The sequence below is a fragment of the Tarenaya hassleriana genome, unplaced genomic scaffold (genome assembly GCF_000463585.1).
Source record: "Tarenaya hassleriana unplaced genomic scaffold, ASM46358v1 Cleome1, whole genome shotgun sequence".
NCBI lineage: Eukaryota > Viridiplantae > Streptophyta > Magnoliopsida > Brassicales > Cleomaceae > Tarenaya > Tarenaya hassleriana.
Window position 1 is genome coordinate 9,034,846 of NW_010960187.1, and position 22,510 is coordinate 9,057,355.

At 36.4% G+C, this 22,510-nt stretch overlaps 4 protein-coding genes across 4 annotated transcripts in view; all 4 read right to left on the reverse strand.

Annotated features, from left to right (window-relative positions):
- Window positions 1-5,118, reverse strand: part of LOC104820805 (DNA (cytosine-5)-methyltransferase 1-like) — an 8,878-nt gene extending 3,760 nt beyond the window's left edge. The window contains exons 1-4 of the mRNA XM_010551421.1: window positions 4,855-5,118; window positions 2,166-3,651; window positions 579-2,079; window positions 302-466 (exon numbers count right to left, since the gene is read on the reverse strand). Of these exons, the coding sequence (XP_010549723.1) occupies window positions 302-466; window positions 579-2,079; window positions 2,166-3,651; window positions 4,855-4,957 (3,255 nt within the window). The 5' untranslated portion in view covers window positions 4,958-5,118. The remainder of the gene's footprint in view (window positions 1-301; window positions 467-578; window positions 2,080-2,165; window positions 3,652-4,854) is intronic.
- Window positions 5,119-6,559: 1,441 nt separating this feature from the next.
- On the reverse strand, window positions 6,560-11,840 carry LOC104820812 (respiratory burst oxidase homolog protein B). Its single transcript, XM_010551432.1, has 14 exons — window positions 11,779-11,840; window positions 11,057-11,588; window positions 10,679-10,838; window positions 10,371-10,419; window positions 10,168-10,281; window positions 9,439-9,876; window positions 8,882-9,268; window positions 8,674-8,769; window positions 8,417-8,532; window positions 8,172-8,274; window positions 7,977-8,050; window positions 7,587-7,866; window positions 7,248-7,476; window positions 6,560-6,707 (listed from the first exon to the last, which is right to left on the reverse strand). The coding sequence occupies exons 1-14, from the start codon at window positions 11,788-11,790 to the stop codon at window positions 6,598-6,600; spliced, it is 2,700 nt and encodes an 899-aa protein (XP_010549734.1). The 5' UTR covers window positions 11,791-11,840; the 3' UTR covers window positions 6,560-6,597.
- A 3,614-nt stretch (window positions 11,841-15,454) lies between these two features.
- LOC104820822 (protein SRC2 homolog) lies at window positions 15,455-16,690 on the reverse strand. Its single transcript, XM_010551442.2, has one exon. The coding sequence runs from the start codon at window positions 16,528-16,530 to the stop codon at window positions 15,580-15,582; it is 951 nt and encodes a 316-aa protein (XP_010549744.1). The 5' UTR covers window positions 16,531-16,690; the 3' UTR covers window positions 15,455-15,579.
- Window positions 16,691-19,288: 2,598 nt separating this feature from the next.
- Window positions 19,289-21,393, reverse strand: LOC104825341. The gene is made up of 2 exons (XM_010557666.1): window positions 20,674-21,393; window positions 19,289-20,527 (listed from the first exon to the last, which is right to left on the reverse strand). The coding sequence occupies exons 1-2, from the start codon at window positions 21,391-21,393 to the stop codon at window positions 19,289-19,291; spliced, it is 1,959 nt and encodes a 652-aa protein (XP_010555968.1).
- Window positions 21,394-22,510: the final 1,117 nt, after the last annotated feature.

Sequence of the window (22,510 nt, forward strand, 5' to 3'; positions counted from 1 at the left end):
GCAGGAATGATAAAAATGTTATGTTTGTGTTCTTCTCTTCACAAGTTTAGAAAAACATTATTGACCCCAGATACTGTAATAATGTTTTTGAATGCCTAGATCAGGTCATGTAAAGGAAAAAAGCATGAAGATCTACTAACTTAAAGCATTTTCCTATCTAATGTTCAAAATATATCTGAATAGTGTAGGTAAAGAATAGAAGAACTTTTCTTTTTTGCACCAGAATAAACTTAACAGTTTTTTCGTATAAATATTTTCTTTAAAAAATGTTGAAAGGTTTAATAAGGTAGTGAGACATTACCTGCTTAAGGGAGCCTTTAACAGGATCATACTGATATTCACAAAAGAAGATATGGTCTGATATCACATATCCACTGCATGAAGGCATATCATTTTTCTTTCTGACTTCACATTTCCCTTCTATAGCCTCTGTAGACAGTACATGTGTTTCTTCGCTGTAATAGACCTAAACAAAATTTGCCGAAAGAGAAAAATATAAGCTTATTAAGAATCCAACAGATACGATATTCCTCCTCTCGAATCATCGCTAAATGGAATAATTTGGACAGAAGTTTTACCTCTTGAATGTCTGAAGCATACGCCTTCTCGGCGGAAATATCTTCAGGCCTATAAAACCTCCTCACTTTAACCTCGGTGGAACTCAGTTCACCCTTTCTTCTAGCTCCCTGCGGAACAATGATTTCCAATAACTGGCAAATAACAAATGCCCTTAGCCCAACATTCCTCCCAGACTTAAACGTTTCACTCTCTGCCTTCTCTCCATTAAAGTAGCCAGAGTTGACATAGACATAATCATTCGTTGAGTACTCAACTCCATTGCAGAAGAACCCTGACTTGGAAGCATTGAGTTTGAATGATTCTTTTTTCTCTTCCTCCTCCCTTATTGCGCAGGATCTGCATGATCCAGAACCGAGGCCCATATCACCCAATGGAAGACTAAAGAATGCCCCTCTCTCTGGCCAGTATAAGCTTTTGCAGTAATACTCTGTTGGCAGTTCTTTCCTTTTTCTTTCTTCCGCTCTTGCTAGGTCAAGCTTATCGGCATTAGCGTTCTCTTTCCTGCATTGATGCCCCCATGGCCTAGATCTAATTTCAAGAAGAGCTGTTCCCTTTATGTCCTTCAACTCAAAACTCATACATTCATTCGTTAGAAACAGTTCCCTCTCATTACCTGCATTTCCAAGAACAGTCTGGGATCCTCTACACATGAGTCTTCCATGAAACATTTTGCAGCCATCTAATCTCTCAAACATGTACTCCACGAAATAGATGGCAGGGAATTCGTTCGATTCCTCAGCCAACAAGACAGCACCACCCACAGCAATCATTTCCCCACCAACGGATGCTTGTCTATATAGAGGCTCATCGGCAGACTTTTTTCCTATTGGCTCCCCATCCCACCTTATTTCCTTCTTCCCAGAACTGGCCCGGATTTTCTTCAGAGAAGGAGGAGATTTCTCAGCCTTGTCTGATTCCTGAAGATTATCTTCAGCATCATCTTCCTCATTCTCATCCTGATCTTCGGCTTCGTCCTCCTCTTTTGCCTCTTCATTGACCTGTGCAGAATCCTCTGGAGAGTAATTGGAGTAATACTCCCCCCAGATTCTGTTGATCAATCGAGTGGTTGTCGCTTGCATAGCCTTTCTCTTGGATGCCACAGGTGCCATACCTGCCCTTGGATTCAGATTTGGCTCTTTCAGCAAGATTTTCTTCTTTTTGACTACCCATTTGGTGTGGTGCCTCGCCTCCATTTTGTCTGCAAGACCAACAACAAATGGGCATCTTTTGATATCCTTATCCGGGAATTCTGCAAAAAGCTGCAGAATTATTTGCCCGTGGACGACCACATATCTCTCGACAACTACAGGATCAGAGGAAATGTAAGCTTTATCATCCTTCTTGAACTCTGCCAATTTCTTTATGACATCTGCAAATGAAAGCCTCGCAACTCTACTTTGCTCCTTCAGCAGAGTAATAATGCTAATCGCAATTCTTGCTGTTTTCATAACAGGTTCATACCATGGGGAGTACTGCTTTGAAGGTTTCCCAAGCCGATACCTGAATACACAAAAAAGTTAGCGACAAGAAGAAAGAACCGAAGTCAAGAAAGATTTGTCTGTTACAGATTCGAAAAGACAACATACCAGGCCATATCTGTTCGGATCGATATGAAGATCATCGACGCGCCAAACTCGATCATCCACTCTTTGATTTGACTCAGAAATACGGGCATGCCATCAGGATCCTGGGATTGCGAACCCCCTGAAGAACCAGAATCTGTCTCAAGGCAAAACCCGCTTCCATCATCGTCAGTCACTATTCCAGACCCAAAAATAGTGACATCAATATCAGCACACGGCTTCATGGGAAGAAGCTCCAAGGAAATCAACCTTGAGTCAGAGTTGTACAACGCCCAATTGTGAAGCATACTGCGAGGGAGGTGGTCAGTGTCATATTCCTCATACTCAGCGTCAAAAACTATTAGCTCGTCGGTTTCTTCTTTGGAGTTCTTATAATATGATGGGAGTGGATAGTCATTTGCTATCTCATCTTCATTGATCTTTATGTAGAACTTATTCGACGCAGCAACTGAGCGGCTATTTTTCCTGGGCCTCATGGATTTTCTATATTCTTCATCTTGCAGAACTTTGGCCAGCTTTTCATCATCCTCAGCAGCATCGGTTTGATCAGAGGTTAAGGCCCTGTTCTCTACATCCGCGGCATTTCCACCAATCTTCAGAGCCCCACTGGAAGATTTTGTGTCCATTTGGGCAAAATTTTCATGTTTGCTACTCTCATCTCTGAGAGCAACGAGAACGGGAATCTCCGCAAAATTTGTATCATTCTTCTTTGCGGTTTCGTCCAAGCCAGCCAGTTGGTTATATATGAATTCGCCTTGGGATATGACAAATTCTTTGACAGCGGCCCCACTGGAAAAGCTCTTGTTTCCAATCATCGACCTAACAACCCCAGCTAGCAACTCATCAAGACTGACATCAGGATCCCCTCCTGAAGCCTTAGACAATTTCTTGTACACATCCACCGAAGCACGTGCCTTCTCAACAAAATAGCAAAAAATATTCTTGTAGGTGTTAGCAGGTTTGTGGCAATCGTAGTCTGCCAAATCAGTAGAGAGCCAGATCACTGGAGAGCCATCTTCATAACCAGAGATACTCCAAGTTTCCACCCGGCCAAAGAAATGGCATCTGATGCCTTTTTGTTTTTCCTTGTCAGAACTTTCTTCGAGCGGCAAGATGAGACCCGAGATGAACATGTCATCAACTTCTAACATCTCAACAGGCTGTGGAACCCCATTTGAATCATGCAAGACGAAGTCAGTTAGTTTCCTGTTTGGGCGAGCTTCATCGTTCCGAGCAGAAGTTAGGCGTATTGCGAGAATTTCTTCCTCAGCATACTGCTCCTTCTTTGATTCAACAAGACAAGATGCTTCAGACATTCGAACAGATTTTTCCTTGAAATTTGTGCAGGCAGCAGCTCTCCTTGGTCTCCTCCTGGGCACATCATGTAACTCAGCAGAATCTTGACGACCTCTCTTCTTTGTCTGCCCAGTCTTTTTCTCCTTACCCTTTGTAACTGCAGTTCCTTTTCTCCCTTTCTTTGTATCCACACCTATCATAGAGCAACATATTCCAAAGTTCAATAAAATTTAATCCATAAGAAATAAAAGTAAAGTGGAGTTTCAAGATCAGCTAGAGAACATAGAAGGCATAGAGAAAAAAAGGCCCATGAAAATATGGAATCACCTAGTGAAATATCTTCTACCTCCTCAAATCTTCTCTTGCCAGATAAAATCCAATTTCGAAGAATAGATGAAGAATGATTATTCATATGCTAACCGAGTTCTAAATTCCTCACATCCCTACATTATCAGCATGTGATAGAACCTAGAGCATTCCATCAGCATGCTTTATCACATATTCACATGCTGATACAAACTTACAAGCACGCTCAGATATGGCCGAACCAGATCAAGCATGTACTTATATTGATGTTATCATGTCATTTTAACGGGAAGAAAATCCCTACCACGATTTTAGAAACACGTAAGTAGCAAGAACTTAAAGAATAAACAACTTGCACTCTTAGCTGGCTCAAGGTAACAAATCTCTGAAAGAAGAGAACGCATGATTAATTGCATCAAAGCAAAATCTTATTCTCATACTCTCGTAGGCAATCACAATCGAAGCGCGTAGAAAACACGCACCAGATACACAATTATAAGATACATTAATATGAATATGTGATGATTTTTTTCGGTTACTAATTATATATTACTCAAATTTAAGCATCATTAGCAGGTGTATCAAAACAAACACAATGTCATTTGATTGGTTACGGAATTCTAGAATCCTTCAACTCCAATCAAGCTCGAAAGCGCGTGAAATCACTCGCGGCATACGCGAGTATGTTCTATATCAAACAATGATATACGTTTAGATTGATGAATTCGAATACCCGATATGGAATTCACACCAAATAATCTTTCCTTTACATCACTTCAAAACAGATCAAGAACGGTCATTTACCAAAACAAAAACATTCTCAGGAACAGGCATATAAAGCCTAAAACCCAAAATTCCCATTTTAGAGTTCTAGAAACCCAATAACAACGTACCAAAACGCATACAAAACAACGAATTCAAAAGTTATTCCCAAAACATTCAGCAAATCAAACCAAACCCACAGAAGCAAGCAATCCACACACCAACATGAGATCAAAATTCGAGGTCTAACCCTAGGAATTCACGCTGATGCAAGACACCATAAAACCCAAAATTCAACCCAAGGGGACGGAAATCGCCGATTTCATACCATCAGAGGAGGAATCAATGACGGGGTTCACGGGCTCGCCGGAAGCAGATGCGACGGCGTCATCGGCGGCGGAGGAAGGGTTCAAACGAGTGGCAGATCCCATTGACGATTAACGATTCTGGAAAACGAGGTCGGACAGGAACTTGCGAGAAGCAACGAAATCACCCGAACCCAAACCCAAAGAGCAAACAAAAACTTTTTTTTGTGAGATCGAGAAAACAAAATTGAGAACCTTAAATACTGCGGTTGGGCATGAACAGTCTCCCCAGTAAGCACCGTTTCGCCGACGGCGGGAATCCAGCTTTTCTTTTCCCGCCCAATCGGCGTCCAGGAAAAATACGGCCATGAAGATTTCTTTTTTTTTTTTTACTGAAAGATTTTTACCTCTAACCAAAATATATTTTATATTATTTATTAGTTTTTCATGTAATAATACACTCGATTTATATGTTAATTTAGTATAATTTCACAAGTGTAACAAATTAATATTAGTCTTCAAGAAACGATGCTACTCGGACGTAAATTCGTTTATCAAGTGAAAATTTTAAAAATAAAGGACGAAACTAATTCATTTATCAAATGTAACATTGATTGATCGATGGTAAAAAGTTTTTATTTTAACTTATTGTGACTCACTTATAGATTAAATTGATGAGAATAGACCAAAATTACTTCGTATACCACATGTTAAAACGATATTAATGTATTTTTAATAAATGTTATATTTTTTCAATTCGATAAATTTTTAAAATGAATAAATGTATTAAAAGTTATTATGTTAATATTCGTTGCAGTGAATTTAGTAAGTAACGTTTGGAAAAGAACTAATTCGGCAAAAAAAAATATATACGACGTATTCTGAAATTTTGTATGTTATTTGATATAATTTTTATTTTATAAAATATTAATTATAACCTAATCTATGCACTTATGATGAGAAATCTATAATAAGAAACGGTTTCTATTTATGCACAGATTCCATGTATTTCAATATCTAATAAAGTAATATTAAAAAATATGAAAAATGAAATGGTTTGCGGAATTTGATATGATTTTTTTTCTATATCTTTATTATATTTAAAAGAGAATTGTAATAAATGTGGACATCTAATAGGTGTAGAAACTAATAAGATAGAATCTTTTTCTAATTAAAATTTTAATAATACCTAAAAAAAGAGTGATATGTTTCTTTATATTTCAAATATTATCAATTTATTATCCATATTTACTGTGTCAAAATAGACATTTGAAAACAATCCCTTAATTATAGATTCCTTGTGTTTAGACATTTAACGGACAAGTTAGGAACAAATTAATAAGGAAAATTTGTATATTTCTAAAATTTTTATATTACTTCATATTTCAAATATATAGAAACAAAAAAAAAGGTATATATCTATATATATAGAAAGATATTTTTTCATTTTATTTAATTTGATCTTATCTTATATATACTTGTCATGAAAAGTATATCTTATTTTTTTATTCACTGCCAAAAGTTTATAATAGAAAAAACTGACAATAAAGTCAAAAAATTTTAGCATGGTCAAGTTTCTATATCTTATTTATTACTAAAAAAACGTAAAGATAGATATGTTGCCTCATATAGTATAACTGTATTATACACATTTACCATAAAATATATATATATATATATATATAATCTGGAAAATAAAATAATAACAATATATATATAGAGAGAGATGGTGGAATATATAAAAAATAATAATAATAAATTGGAACTTAGAAATTCTCCTTGTGGAATTCAAATTTGGTAGTGGTCTTCCTCGAAAAATCTTGAGACAGCCTCCTCAACTCCCCTGTTAGGCTTGGTCTACCGCAGTAAAAAACACCTAATGGCAACACACGAGTTTAAAATTACAAGTTAATTATATATATATATATAAGGACTAAAACGATTCTAAATTCCAGCCCTACATATATTTTGTATCATTTCTAAAATTAATTCTTAGATTTAAAAAATAGTTTGATTTCCGGTTTTGATTTATTCGGATAGTTCAGACTTAAATTAGTTCGGTTGAAACTTAAAAAAAATGAGATAGGGGTGATGTTTCGATATTCGATTTGGATTCGGCTCAACAAAAATATATACCAATGTTTATTATTTCATACTCAATTTGATTTCGGTTTCGGTTGGTTCGATTTTTATTAAAAAAAATTAGATTTTCTTAACAAATTTTCGATTTTTCGGGTTTTTAAAATTTTTGGTTCGGTTTGATTCTATAAAAATAGGATTTCTAGATGATTCAGTTCATGAACCGTACCGCATTTTTCGGTTCAGTTATAAAGTACCCGAAATGCCCCCAGTTAATTCATAAAACTTAAATACTCAAACTAAACTGGAATCATATTCAAAAATAAATCTAACTTACCGATTCGTTGGTCGACATGATTGACGGCGACATGTTTGAACACACTTCGCCAATTCGGTCGGGCGAAATGGGTCCGAACCCGAGTACCCGAGACGATGTCCACACCGTTCTTGGCATGGTGAAGCGACTGTAACATAGTGATGAGAGCCGATCTCGCGTCTCCTTCTTCATATACACTCGTACAATAGTTATGGAGCTCGATTATACGATCTGTATCGTATTCAGCCACCTATATAAACAAAAAAACCCGAAATACCATTATATATATGATCGTGTTCAACGAAATATATATTATAGTATATAGATGCTCGGTTTAGACCGGTTTGTATCGGTTTAGACCTCGTTCATGACTTCTCTGAACCATTCGAAAGATCCTTGCTCTCGTGTTACCCAGTAGAAGTAGACTCGTTTCGTGGCGAAATGTTTCTTGGCGTTTTTATGATCGTTGCCGCTTCCATCTTCGATCGATTTCTGGGTCTTGATGTTGTTGATGACATCTTTGATGATGCTAATTAACGGGGTGGCCCCGATTCCCAGACCTACTAGGAGCAATACGTCGTAGTTACGGTAATCTTGTGCGGGTGCACCGTATGGACCGTCGATCAATAGTTTTGGTAACCTGTGCGAAATTTTATAAAATTTTGTATTGTTGTTAATATATAACTTATAATGATTTAGATGCTTTAATTATTTAGAATTTACCTATATATATATATATATATATATTACCTAGGTATGTTCCTGGCTTGAGTAATATCAGTTCCCACAAATTCACTTTCATCGGCTGATGGAGACCGACAAACCTACAATTCACCGTTATAATAAATTAAATAAAAACCCAATCTAAAATCAACATATTCAAATAAATATAAAATAATACGAATTTCAAAATAAAAACCCTCGTAATTTATTTTTCAACCCAACCTTGAAAAATACGTCCCTGAGTTGCGATGTCCAGTCGCCGAGTGTACGGATATGAATACTGATGTAATCGTCTCCCGGGGCCGAAGTAATCGAAAACGGATGCCTGAACGGTCCATAATCAATGTTATTATTATTATTATTATTATTATTATAATAATAATAATAATAATAATAACAACCAAAATAAAAAGTTTAAGTTTTTTACATTATTATCATTTTGAAATATTTTTTAAAATTATTTTTACCATTGAAATGGTGACACGTCTGAACAATTCACAAATATGTACTGGCCGCTTGTGTATTTGAACCCTTTAGGTTTTGACATATGAAGAGACAGCACGTTTCCTGGGTATACCGCAACCTGTAGTGACAAATATATCAGAATAATTTAAATTAAATTATTCATTTCCTCTATAACATCGCATATGCTTTGAATATATTTCGTCGGTCCGAATACTAATTTTCGTATGGATTTAAAAAATGCAAAATTTATTTTCGATACCTTTAAAATCTTCACGGTCTTGTAACCAGACCTAAACGCACGAATCAGTCGTTCGCATGCATATAACAGCATGGGAATAGCCAGATACATCCACGTCTGTCGAAGCCATAAAATATATTTACATATCCATTCCAAAAGCAAAATGAAATATTTTTTTAAAAAAATTATATATATATATAAAAATTAAATGTGTTATGTATTTACGTACCGTTTTCTTGTACCATTCTTTGGAAAGATAGAGAAAATAGCCATGCACGATGAAAAGCGCGTAGACAATGACGAACAAGTGGTGAGAGTACCAAAACGCGTTGAACCCAGTCAAACGCTTCAGCGTCTGCGGTAGGTTAACGCGATTGCGTCTGAACCACGGTTGGGCCAAAACGTAGGCAACGGTCATTAGAACCACCATGGCCACGCCGGTCCATCCCTCCGTCCCCTTCACGAACCACCAGTAGTTGTTCGGCCTCTTCTCCCCGAAGAATTTCTTCATGGGTTCATACTCGGCGTCCGTTGCGTGCAACAAACGCGGGAAATCGCAGGTCAAGTGCGATATGGCGTGTAAGCCAACCCCAATCGCGATTCCAAACGCAATCACCTAGAGAACAGCATAAGTTATGTACATTTCATTATTAAACAATAGAGAGAGATATGACACCTAGCTATTGTTGGAATATTTCTATCATTGATATGGATCAAAACTTTAATGAAATTCGATCTGTTTTATAATCACCGATTTTGTGATCTAATGGATCTGTTTTATAATACCTTGTGGAAGTTGATGTTATCATCAAAGGGGACAATGGAACCAAGCTTGGTCTTGGTCCTAAGCCAAGTGATAGTGTTTCTGCAGACAGGGAACAGAATGAGAGCCATGTTGAGCTTCGTGGTCTCTGCGCCGCCTTTAGCCACCGTCACGCAGTATCCCATCACATCGAACACGGCCCTGTCTTTGTACTGAACGAATTTCCACGTGAATAGACCGACGCATATCGATATCCATAACGCTAACACCCATATCCTTTTCCGATTTTCCGACACGAAATAGGCAAAACTCTTTGCGTATTTTGTGATCGGGTTCTTTTCCTTCGTCGGAACGAGTTTCTGACTCAGCATCTGACTAAGCAAAACTCGGCTGTTCGTTGCCGATGACACGTGTGCCGATTGGCTAGGAGCTTGTATGAGCAGTGTTTCCAAGTTGTGTAACTGCAAACAAGGGGACTGGTCGTTATTACCGTTAAAAGGGTAAAACAGTAATTTGAGTATTAGACCTAACGCGCTTGGGTTGGATCTGATCCGACACTTCTTAAACGAGGTTGTGTTTTTTGTGAGAAAGTTCCCAAGCCATCGGAGTTACATTTAAAAAAAAATGATATGATTTGGCAAATAATGTGGATTCATTTCTACCTGTATCTGATATTTATATTTGAATTTTATCGGTTACAATATTTATCTACAATAAAAAAATAAATAAATGAGATCAATGTCATTACGAACCTCGATGTATCCAAGGTTGTCGCGATCGAGTTCTTCCATTATCAAAGCAGTGTATTCTTCTACTCTTTCTTGAATCTTAGATAGTTTATTAGCTGAAGCACTTAGAGCAATGATCTGCAAACCAGTAAAATATTTTAATTAATCATATTATAATATAAAAATTGTATAATCCTTTAACTAATGCAAATTTGTGGGTTCACCACCTCCTTAACCTCCTCTTCGGTGATTCGTCCATCCAAATTTTTGTCAACCCTAATGACAACATGGAATCGAAAAGCACAATCATAATCATAATCATAATCATAATCAAATCTCTTAATTTATAACAATATGCACTATATTTAAATAATTTATAGTCACGCTTATTGGTACCTTATATCAAAGAGAGAGAGCGAGAGGAAAAAACAATTGCTATCAAAACCTAGTTGTATAGACATGTATAGTATATGGCCTGTGGATTAAAAAAATCATTACCAATAAATAGATAATGAAATGAAAGGATCGTGCTTACATATCAAAAAATATTTGCAATCTAGCATCAAAGCTTTTGTCCGTAATCTCCTCCCAAAATTCAAATAATTCACTTTTTGTTATAAAAGATGAAGTTATTCCTCTTCTCCGGGCCAACGCGTCGAATAATGCATTCACAAATTCTTCAGATTCCATTATCCCTATAAAAAAAATAAAATCACAATTTTTTACATATATATAATGGTTATAAAATATTTAATTCATCATCAATATAGAATATAATAACAATCGAGAACTACTATACATAGATGTGTATACTATACACACACACATACACATATATGTCCATTAATATGTGTTTTGGTGGTAAAGTATATAAGCATAATATATATACACATATACATATATGTATTTTTACCAATGCATTGGCCGAATTTTGATTTTGGAAGCTTTCCTTCAACAGCCAATTCACCAAATCTTTTATCGACCTCTTCCCAACCTCCACAGCCGTTTCCTACGGCGTCGTTTTTGGTTATAAACTTCAACCCCTTCATAGCAAATGCAGCACCCGACTTAGATCGGTCCAGCCGGTCGAACCGGCGTGAAGAAAATGACGAGGACTTAACCATTGTCCTTAACCGGCCCGAGATCCGACCAGACAATACCGACCCGATAGATGACAGCCTCTTTTCCTGCACTGTTCCGTCCATATTATGCATCAAAACAGCGTCGTCTCGGATGTCGAGTGTGATCTCGACGTACTCGTCAGCCGAACCGGAGGCATTGCTGGTTGTACTGCCGGTTACGTTGAACCGGGCGGTTTTCTTGCCGGTCACCGGTTTTCTGGAGAGCGGTCCACTCAACGGACCGCTTCCGTAATACGACGGCGTTTTGGTGCTTTCCGCGTCGGACCATGCTTCCTCCTTGCTGTGTTGGCTGTCTCCCATTGGCTACAAAGATTCATGTACTAGTTAAAACAAAATAATTAAAAAAAGGAATACCCATGTGTCATGGACTAAATAAACGGATGTTAAAAGCTAGTTGGCAAAATAAAAAAAAATAGAAAATCAAATATTAACAACCACAAAAATATTCCATGAAAATAACCTATAAAAGAAATACATAAATGTCTCAATTTACCTCAATATCCATGTGACGGCTAATTCGAAATATATGGTAACAACAAATGAAATCGAACACAATGGGAGAATGCTTGTCTTGTGACATTGAAAAGGCATGAGAGTGAATATGTGTATATATAGATAGAGATGTAATGTAGATAGGATAAGTTGGTTAAGGGGTTTAGTGGGTAGGGGTTGAAAAATACGAAAACCGGTTTCAAAAATATTGGGAAAACCAAGGGGCCGCCATTCGGTGTGTTGTCTGTTTTGTTATTATTTTATTTCATTTTTATTTTATATATATATATATATATATATTGTTCTGTTGTAGTGGTAAGATGATCGACATGTTTTCGCGTTCCACCCTTAATATAGTGTGACTTTGTATTTTCATCTATTTGATCATGTTTACCACTAGATAAAATCCATACATAATATACTTTTGATTATCTACTCATGAATTATTCGTTTGATTTATATACAGTCCGATTTACAATATATATATGAGCATATATATATATGACATATTTAATATTGTATTTTATGCTGAAGTATTTTCTGGCGTGACAATTAAAAAAACATGGATTATATATAGGACAAATCTTAGCATTTTGTTTTTTAAGCACCACATTAGACTAATATTTAGTAATTGACAAAAGGTTAAAAAAGTAGTCTAATATATGGTTATCGGTAGTTATCAATTGTTCTATTTTAATTCATTCAATTATTTGGATTGATGAATGGTTTCTATTTTTGTTTTCTAGTTGGTGTAATTTCAAATAATTTTGCAGATAATAATATAAATTTTGGATTTATAATTTTAAAAAAATTATATTCTTAAAAATTTAAAATTAATTATATAAATCACATATATTAATTCAACAATCTCTCCTCTACTTATTAATATTATTCACCTGTTAAAATTCTATAAATGAACGTTAATTCTTTCATATTTCTACTCAACTTGTTAATATTTTAAATTCTATAAATTCTCTAAAGTCTATTTTTAATATTTGAAATTATATGCAATGCTGTTTGTCTCGTGATGTTTAAGGTAAACCAACAAACATTTTGGCGTTATATATGGAGAAACGTCACATTGATTCTCTTGATATGTACATATATATATTATATAAAGAATTATGATAAATTCACACCTTATGTTGGGTAAATTTCTCATTAATTGTATACAAAATGTCATGCAATTGCATGAATCACAGACTAATAAAGTCCCATGACATGTCGCCAAAACAATGAAAGATAACTCTAAAAAGTAGTATATTCAGTATTCCACGATATAAAAATTTAATAAATATTTAAATAGAAAATCAAACAAACACCAAAAACAAGAAATCTTTGTTATTACGATAAATTCTTCTTAATTATTGAAAAAAATAAGGTGTATATATTATTAAGAGATATGGAGAAGATTCGAGAAGATTACGTAATATTTAGATTTGATTTTATTTCTATATTTTCTATATTTATATTGATTAAATAAGATATGTTGTGATTCTATTTTCTACCTATAAATATTGTAATTCTCTATGTTGAATAACGAGAAATCCAAACGATTATCCATCTATTTCTCTATTATATATATATACACATAAACGAATTACATGTTTTTATATAAATATATATGATTGGGACATATGTTTCTTACTTGCAATTATGCAGTTCTCCCCTTCACATATTCTATCGAAAAATTAATTTTTTCTTCATCTATTAAATTTTAGTTCAAAAAATATTACAATGTGTAGTTGGAGTAGTTAGCTTTTAGAATAAGGATATTTCGTTGTATGTTATCTTGTTATTAAAAACTCTATGTATGCGATACGCACGGAATCCTTCTCACGTCCATGTATTGAGGTATAGTATTTAGATTTAAAAGATTAGCTCAATATTACGATATACTAAGATTTGTTGTTATATTTTTAGATATTTATATAAGACGATTAATAATGCAATATATAATATAACAATTCAATAATATATACATAAATAAAAAAGCATAAAAAGTAGCTACAATTATTGTTAACTCACGTTACGAGAACTATAGGTGACGTGAGGTTGATGAGAAGATGATATCACAAATACTACTTGACAATTTATAAATAATAATGATTACTAAAATTTACAGCTTTATCAGGAACAAATATATATATATATATATATATATATATATACATATATATAATGTTATTCCAATTTAGACTGTTAAAAACCTAGCCGATCATATATATATAATTATATATATGTAATGTTATAGCCAATTCGATGTAGTTGAATGTCAGTGGAACATCCTAATTTTGACTGTCATTGCACAAAAGAGAACAAATAATAAAACTATGGACCAAAAAATACAAACAAACCCATGGAATTTCTCACTCTGCAAGACCATTTGGATCACCGGGTTTGATTATTCCGCCACCTCTCTCAACTTCATGGCATATATATATATATATATGGAAGCCAACAGTTGTATCGCTGTCATCCGGAAATAGAGCGGTTGCAATTTATGGCAGTTGAAGATATTAGAAAACTAACTCTAGAACCGCTATAATATCCTTAGCGTGCTAATACATTTTTTCATTTTATCCCATTTATGATTTTATGTGATCGATCACTTGTTAAAACGTAAAAATAAAATAAAATTTTAGATATCATTTGAAAAAAAAACGATAGTATTAATATTAAAATTTTATAGGATGTAAGATAACATAATTATTTTCAAGCAAATTTGTGAATTAGCCCAATTGATATGGAGCTTTACCGTGACAATTATACACATACATATTGTTCGTGTATATATATATATATGTATGTGTGTATATATAATTTTAATTTTTAATTTTTCTCCTCGGTAAGGCGTAACAATTTCTTTTTATGATTCGAGATTTGATATAGAGAAGATTGACACGGGATGAACTATAGAAATACTATTGTAAATAGATGTAGGATTTTTAATATAGAATGTTCCATTGAAACTCTATAAATTATATATTATATCTATTAACAATATACACTTATGGTTGTGGTTTCTAGTAAAGTAGTAATATATATTGTTAATATAACAATATACAATTTCATGGTTTACCTATATACAATTTCATGTTTCTATATGCAGCCATTTGCGATAATAACAAATGAGTAAAACCACTTCTTATATTTTATTTGACCTTTGAAGGTTTCTCTATGCCTGTATTATTTAGAAAAAAAATCTCTAAAATGTGAATATATTATTGTTTTGGTTAGAGGCATTATCATATGAATAATCATTTCACTGATTTTCTTACATATTATTGGCCGTCCAGCCTGTCCTTTCACCCTTTCAAATTTCAACCACTTAGTTCCCAAAAAATAAAATGAAATGGAATAAAATGATAAAATCTAACTATATTAAATTGAATTAGATTCGAAAGAAGTTTGATTATAATTTTTTAAATCAAAGTTATTCAAAATTGAAATGGATATAAATTAATACTATATAATCTAAACCTAATCATTTTTTTGTAGGTTTAGAGAAATTTAAGATTCATTCCATAATTTGCCAAACTAAAACTAGGGTAAAAAAAATCCATCCTTAATCTCATTTCGGTACGAATACCCGAAAAGGGAATATTTTTTTTAACCTGATCCTATGACACATTAATTCATCCATTTTGAAAAGCAGGAATCACAAGATTAGAACATATAAAATAAAAATATCATAAACAGCACCAAAGGAAATTACATGAAATAGAGAATGAGAAAAAAAACATTAATTTCCATTTTTGTTTTGCAGCAGAAATAAAGAAAGAAAAAAAGGAAACATTATTTAAAAGTCGAAATCGCCACCAAAGTCATCAGCCGTCTCTGCCACGTCAGAAATGGCCTCTCCCACAAGCAACCCACCCAAAAGCCCAGCTCCAAGCCCAAGACCAAGCCCAAGTCCTGAAGATCCATGCTTCTTGGGCTTTTGTGGTTTCCCTTGAACCACTTGCTGCGGATAACCGTATGGGCCCGGGGCCGGGTAACCCGGATATCCGTATCCGGGAGCAGGCGGGTATCCGGGATATCCGTGTTGCGGAGGTGGTGGGTATCCACCGGGTGGAGGGTATCCTGGAGCCGGTGGATATGCACCGGGTGGTGGATATGCGTATGCGGTCCCGTGTTTGTCATCGTGGCCTTGGCCATGACCCGGTGGCGGATACCCGGACGGCCCGGCTGCGGAAGGAGGATACATGCCACCGTATGGACCTGGCGGGGCAGCGTGGCCGGGCGGGTAGGCCTGGACGGGCTGGTCCATGGTCTTATGGTCAACGGGCAGCGCGCTGGGGCCAACACTAGGCCCATTGGGCCCGTAGGTAAACTTCTCACCGAATTTGAAGGAGAATTTTAGAGATCCCTTGGCCTTCCCATTCGGCAGCCTCACGGCGTAAGTCACCGTCTTCTCTTCGTCGCCGGACTTGGAGTTCTGATCCAAGAGCTCCTTCACCGGAACACTCACCTCTCCGATGACTTTGTCGCCGGCGATCGGCCGATCGGCGATGATCTGAAAGACCAGCGTGAGGCGATTCTCACGCGCCGCCGTGTCGTCGACGGTGAGCTTCACGTGATGCTTCCACTTGGGCTTGGTGCCGCAGTCTTTGTCCACCGGAGTTTTCTGTTTCGTACGCGCGTCTCCGTTGATCGAAACGACGGCGTACACGTCCTGTTTCCCGATCATCTGAATATCCTTCAGATCCTCCGCCGATATGATCGTCAGATCCAACGGTCTACACTCCATGATTTGATTTCTCCGATCCGCGATTTCCTCCGATCGAGCCTTCGAAATTCCTCAAAAGGGCCTTTTCAAAAACCGATTTTGTTTTCTGGGTCAATGAAAAAAAACCGATTTGCAGAGAAATTTGTGGCCTGGGAAGATCTATATATGAGTTTACGGGTACGTGTGTATATATATACACAATAAAGGAATATCTAAAGTCGGTAAAAAGAGCTTTGAGGAAAAGCGGAACGTACACGGGGTAAATAAAGGTTGTTTAGGTGTTTCTTTTTTATTAAGATTTTAATCTGATCTTTTCACGCGTTAATATTAATAATAATGGTAAATATTTGAAAAAATAAAAAATAAATTATGTGTGCATTTATCTACTATTTATATAATTTTACTTTTTTTAACGGATAAAGTTAGATTATGCTGGATATAATACGGATTTTGTAACTGCTAACCTAAGCTATAAATTATTCTGCAGATATCGGAGAGTTTTTTTTTTAAAATATATGCTACTCGATTTTTTATTAATATTTAACTCTTATATATATTTAAAAAAAATCAAAATGAACTCAATCAATATTGACACCAATAATATAGCACAAAAAACACCTAAATAAATACTTCCAAATGAATTATAAGCAAAAGGTTAGACTAAAAAAATATGTATTTATCCTCTCGTATATCATCCATAGAGTTATATTAGTGGGATCTAAAACCAAAATGACCAGCTAAATATACTTGATTAATTAAATTGTGTATGTTCGTACACATTTTTAGCTGTTTAGTTTAATTGAGGTAAACCATATATATTAATGTACAGTGTTTGATAACATATTAGTATTGTTTTTCGACCGATTATAATCTTTGGTAGATAAATAAACTTTTTGTCTATTTTTAAATATTTAAATGTGTTTTTTTTTATGTCAAAAGTTGATATTTGTTTTTTTACTAAAATTAAAATTCGGTATTCCGATCCGGAAACTGAGATAACTAACTATATAGATTTTGTACATTCAAAATTCGAAAAACAAAGAAAATTGGATAACATTAAAAAAAAAGGAAAAGGAAAAATAATCTTTGGGGCATGAAAAGGAATATTCTTGAAATAATGGGAAATGCGCGTGGAAGACGCGTAGAATGATAAACGCATCCTTATCAAAGAAGGGTTCTATTCTCGAGGAATTGAATTAGTCGTCCCTCCCACTTTTCCTTTTCCTTTTTTTTTATTTATGTAATTATATATATATATATATATATATTTATATGCTTTTATGTGAATTCAAGTCCATTAGAAGTGGGCGGATTTATCCATTTTCGGGGTATTATATGACACATTCCAAAATTTGGATATGAGAATAAATTTTATTGGCGTGATATCAGCCATCAACGAATCAGATTTGAGCTCTATGCTTTCATTGTCATATACATATATATAACCTCTCTCGGAGTTAGTGTCTTTGGAGTGAAGTATCTTCGGGAATATTTTTGTATCTATTTTCCATCATATATATATATATATATATTCATCCAAATAAATTTAAAAATGTGATATCCAAAATCTACTAAAAATTCATAAAGATACGTCATAAATCTATCCAACAGTTACTAATATTGATAATTATTGGAATCAAATAGTATAACACAATATTTAAAAATGATAATTTATATGAATAAATATTGTAGATTTATCTCTTCAAAGATGAGTAAAATAGAGAAAAAAAATGAAAGTAATTTGCAGAGATTATGAAATACAGAGATTATGAAAACATTATAAAAAAATATTTATATAAAAAAAAGAAAACATTATAAAAAAAAAACCCTATTTCCAAAATCTCACTTGTATACAAATTCTTTCTCCAAATTCTCAGGCGACTTCCTCTGAGTCTTGCTTCGGACGCTTCCATACAATAGGCGGAAGTCTAGGGACGACCACAGTTATCGCTGGGCTGGATTCCTCTATTCCATTCAGAGTCTTATTCACCCTCGTCGCTTTCTTCTCAAGAAACCTAAGCCTTGAATCCTCTATTTGATCCAGCGGTTTACTCGTCGTGACTTTCTTCGCAAGCAAGCTTCTATCCGCTCTGTGCTTCGCTGATTGCTCTTTCTTCTTCAGAGAACTTTCTGGTTTACGCCGTTTAGCCGTGCCCCTCATCTTCTTTGTTGTAAATAAGCCTGATTCAAGAGCTTCTAGAGCTCGGGTCGTCAATGGCCGCTTTCTTGTACTCTGTCTTCTAGGAACAACATCCATGTTAATCAGCTGCTCTTGTTCTTGCTCTTGTTTTTGTTCAGATGAACCGAGTTCATGGATAGTTCCCAGTCTTTTGGACGAGCAATTAGTCTCTAACTTCTGCAAAGACGAGGGCTGAACTAGTTGCTCTTGTTTTTGGCTAGTCCCCAGATCCTCGGAGGTCTCCACAGACAAAGCCTACTTCGGAGGAATCCTCCATTTCTTGTCCAAATCTGATATGGAACAGAACCGATTTGGTTGATATTGTTGTTCCGATGATATGGCTTCATCATGAATGGTTCCCAGTTCCTTGGAGTAGCAGTCTTTGTCCGAATCCAACATGGAATAGAACCCGTTTGATCTAGTTTCTTGCCTGTCTTGATTCTTAACAAGTGTAGGCTGCCCGATTCCAGGCACTTCTGGCCGATCAGGTTTTGAGTTCGTATTATCAAACGAGAGCACGGTTTCAGATTTCTCTCCGTTCTCTGGATTCATCTCTTCTCGAAACCTATCTTGGCACTGAACCTCGCGGGGGATATCAAGTCAGAAGAGACTTGTCTGGTCAGATTCAGATGCCTTGAACACAGGACTTTCACCAGAACGATTTGTTTCCCTCCTAAAGCAAGTTCTGAGCCGCCTTCGTTTCAACAGGGGGACAGAATTAACTGAATGATCGTTAGATTCTGCTCCTCGAATGAACTTGTGCTTGATAACCCTCTTTGATCGACCCCGATCCTTCTTCAAAGTCTCTTCCTTTGTACCGAAATCAGCTCCCCTCTCCAGCAGATTCTTGTGAGAATTAAGGGTCTCAAATGGATTCTCGTTTGCATTTACGTTCAAATCAAAACAAGCTCGGGTTTGTTCAAATCCATCAAATGAATCGCCGGAAATCTTTCTCAGGGTGGATTTACTTGTATCCACGATCGTGAATCTCTTCGGATCCTCAACTAAATTCTTTGCATGTCTTCTTTCCCTTTTCCATCCATCAACACCATTGACATTCTTCTTTCCATCCACTGGAAACATTTGGCAAACTTTTGCCAGTGCTGACTTATCTTTGTACAGATTCCTAAGCTCCCATAAAACGCACGATTTCCTCCCTGCTTCCAAACCAGTGCCCAGAACAGTGAACTTCATGTGCAAACTCTGACTGTTAGGACCTGGAGACCTGAGGAAACGACGAAGTTGGCTGTCCCTTGGGGAAAATTCTCGATCTGATATGTCAGAAGAGTCCTTTTGAACAAACTCATTGGCGACTTTGACCTCTCCGAACTCGAGAAGCTCGGGATCGGAAGCAACCTTTTTCAGAATGTCACTGACAGAATCAAAGTAATGGTTTCCTCTAACGAGTTCCCATCTCGAAAACTTCTTCACGCCAGGCACAAGGAAGACAAGGTAATCTTTAGACGTGACATAGCCATAGCCATAGCCATAGCCATGGTCCTTGGGCTGCTCCGAGTGCCAGCCTCTTGCTAGCAAACGCGGCCAGACAGCTTCCCAGAAGATATCATTGCAACGGGCTTTGCTCAGACGGGAACCACATGTCAACTCTTTCACTATGTCACTTGATGTGAGTGAAGCAAGAGGACTTGCTTCAGATGTGTTTGAAGAAACCTTGAACCATTGTTTCGTCTTGATGGGTTCTGTCCCTGAGATCGTCAGATCTTCTTTCGCTTTACCGATTGCCACAGCATCCACAAGAGCCTGGAGACCGACGATTTTCTTCATCAGGCTGACAAAATTCTCCAGCGAAGTGTTTCCTTCAGCAAATGTCTTTGAGACCTGCTAGTGGTGAAGCAAAGAGCAAAACAAGCAAACTCACGTGAAAAACACGAACTTTTTCAAGAAAACTGATACCGGATGCTATCCAGAACTGATTTATGCAACATTCTGAAGTGTTTCTGTGCAAAGATGTGGAAGAGACTCACATTCACGAGCTTATCTTTCTGAGATTCATCGGGAAGTCTGGGAATCAAACGGGATAACAACTCCTGCTGCCTCCAACCTGAATAGAGCTTCATTCCACATACACATTTCCGGTTTCGCTTCTTACGAGAATCAGACCAACTCCGGTATTTGGCATATTTGTAGAACTTTCCGTAGTAAAAGGAAAGTATCTCTCCCATTTCTTTACTCTCCATGAACTTCTTGACCTGAGTAAAATTCTTCCCGAATGTATACAGCCCAAGAACAAAGCTATCCACGTCAGAATCTTTCCAAGAACTGGCCGACTGCAAGGGAACAGCTTCAAGATTCAACCTTTCCTCTATCCTTGTTATAGGTTCCAAAATCTCATTGACCTGGCGAGCTTTGATCTTTGGACGGAGACTTTTGCATTTTGCTCTTAGTGATCTGAGAGATTCATACATGTCGACATCGTTATCTTCAAGTCTCTGTTCATATCCGAGCTTGCTAGTACCGTTATCTATCCATGCCACTTGGATGGATAGTCCCACAGCAAAGGAATATGAAGAAGAATCAGAGACAAGTTCAGGTACAGACATCATTGAAGGCACCTCGACCTGGTATTCATCTCCAACCCGAGGATCAACTTGAGGGTCTCCACAGACAAAGCCTACTTCGGAGGAATCCTCTGCATTATCTCTTTGGTCCAAATGATTGTTCTCCTCGTCGCCCAGACAAACCATCATAAACAATAGAGGAGATCCTTGAAAGAATCCTCTGCATAAATGGAAAATCACGTTCCTATGTTAGCAGATTCAGCAAATCCATCAACTAAGATCAGACATTTGATTCACTAATTTCACCGTTACACAAGTTTCAAGAAAGCAAGAGCTACAAACTTAGATACCATTACCAGACAACTCAGACAAAAAGCTTAACAGCAGACACATACATTGTCCAAAACTTGACACATTAGGTTGAATAAAGTGTCCAAATATTTTAGATCACATCACCAAACTGAACACTCCATAACCAGATATCATAAAAGTGAAGAATTGCCAAATCTTCATCAATCCAAGCCATGATCAGTGTGAACCAAATCTAGCAGAACCCATGTAGGGTTTATCCAAAAGATAGCGAAACACAAAGAGGCAAGACATAAACCTAGCCTTTTCAGAGCCAAATCCAGTTGAAACACAAACCCATAATCAAGAAACACGACTAATCTCACGCGGGAATGACAGAAAACGAGACCTGATAAGCGCAAAACCACAAACATCGATCCTGAGCATCATCAACTAGCAGCATAAACATGTGATTCTAAGTGATTCCCGTTAGGGTTTAACCCGTATGAAGACGAGACGATCAAAACGAGCGCATCGCAATGGCACCCGAGGAAAAAACAACACAAGCCTCTGAATCTTTACGCAGACAGAAACGTGAGAAACACAGAATAGATGGGTACTCATGAAAGGATGGATCCAACATCTGTGTCCCATTCTTTCCTCGATTTTTATACATTACGAGTAGCGTTACGACGCAGGAAAGAAACCCAGAAAGGGGAAAAGAATAAACGAGAACGGCAACATGAATTGCCAAAAAAACACGACATAAAGAACAAACAGAGAGAGATTGGTAGACCTGAGTTATGGTTTTTTGTGATGGAGAAGAGAAGAGGTTTCAGCGTTGCATTGCTCGTGTTTATGCGACAGTGAAATTCTCGAGTGGACAACGAACGAATACTAGGAACCACGAAGAAGTTTATTTCTTGTAGAGAGAGAAAGTGGCTTCAACACGAAGTCAGAGAGAGAGAGAGAGAGAGAGAGAGAGAGAGAGAGAGAGAGAGAGAGAGAGAGAGAG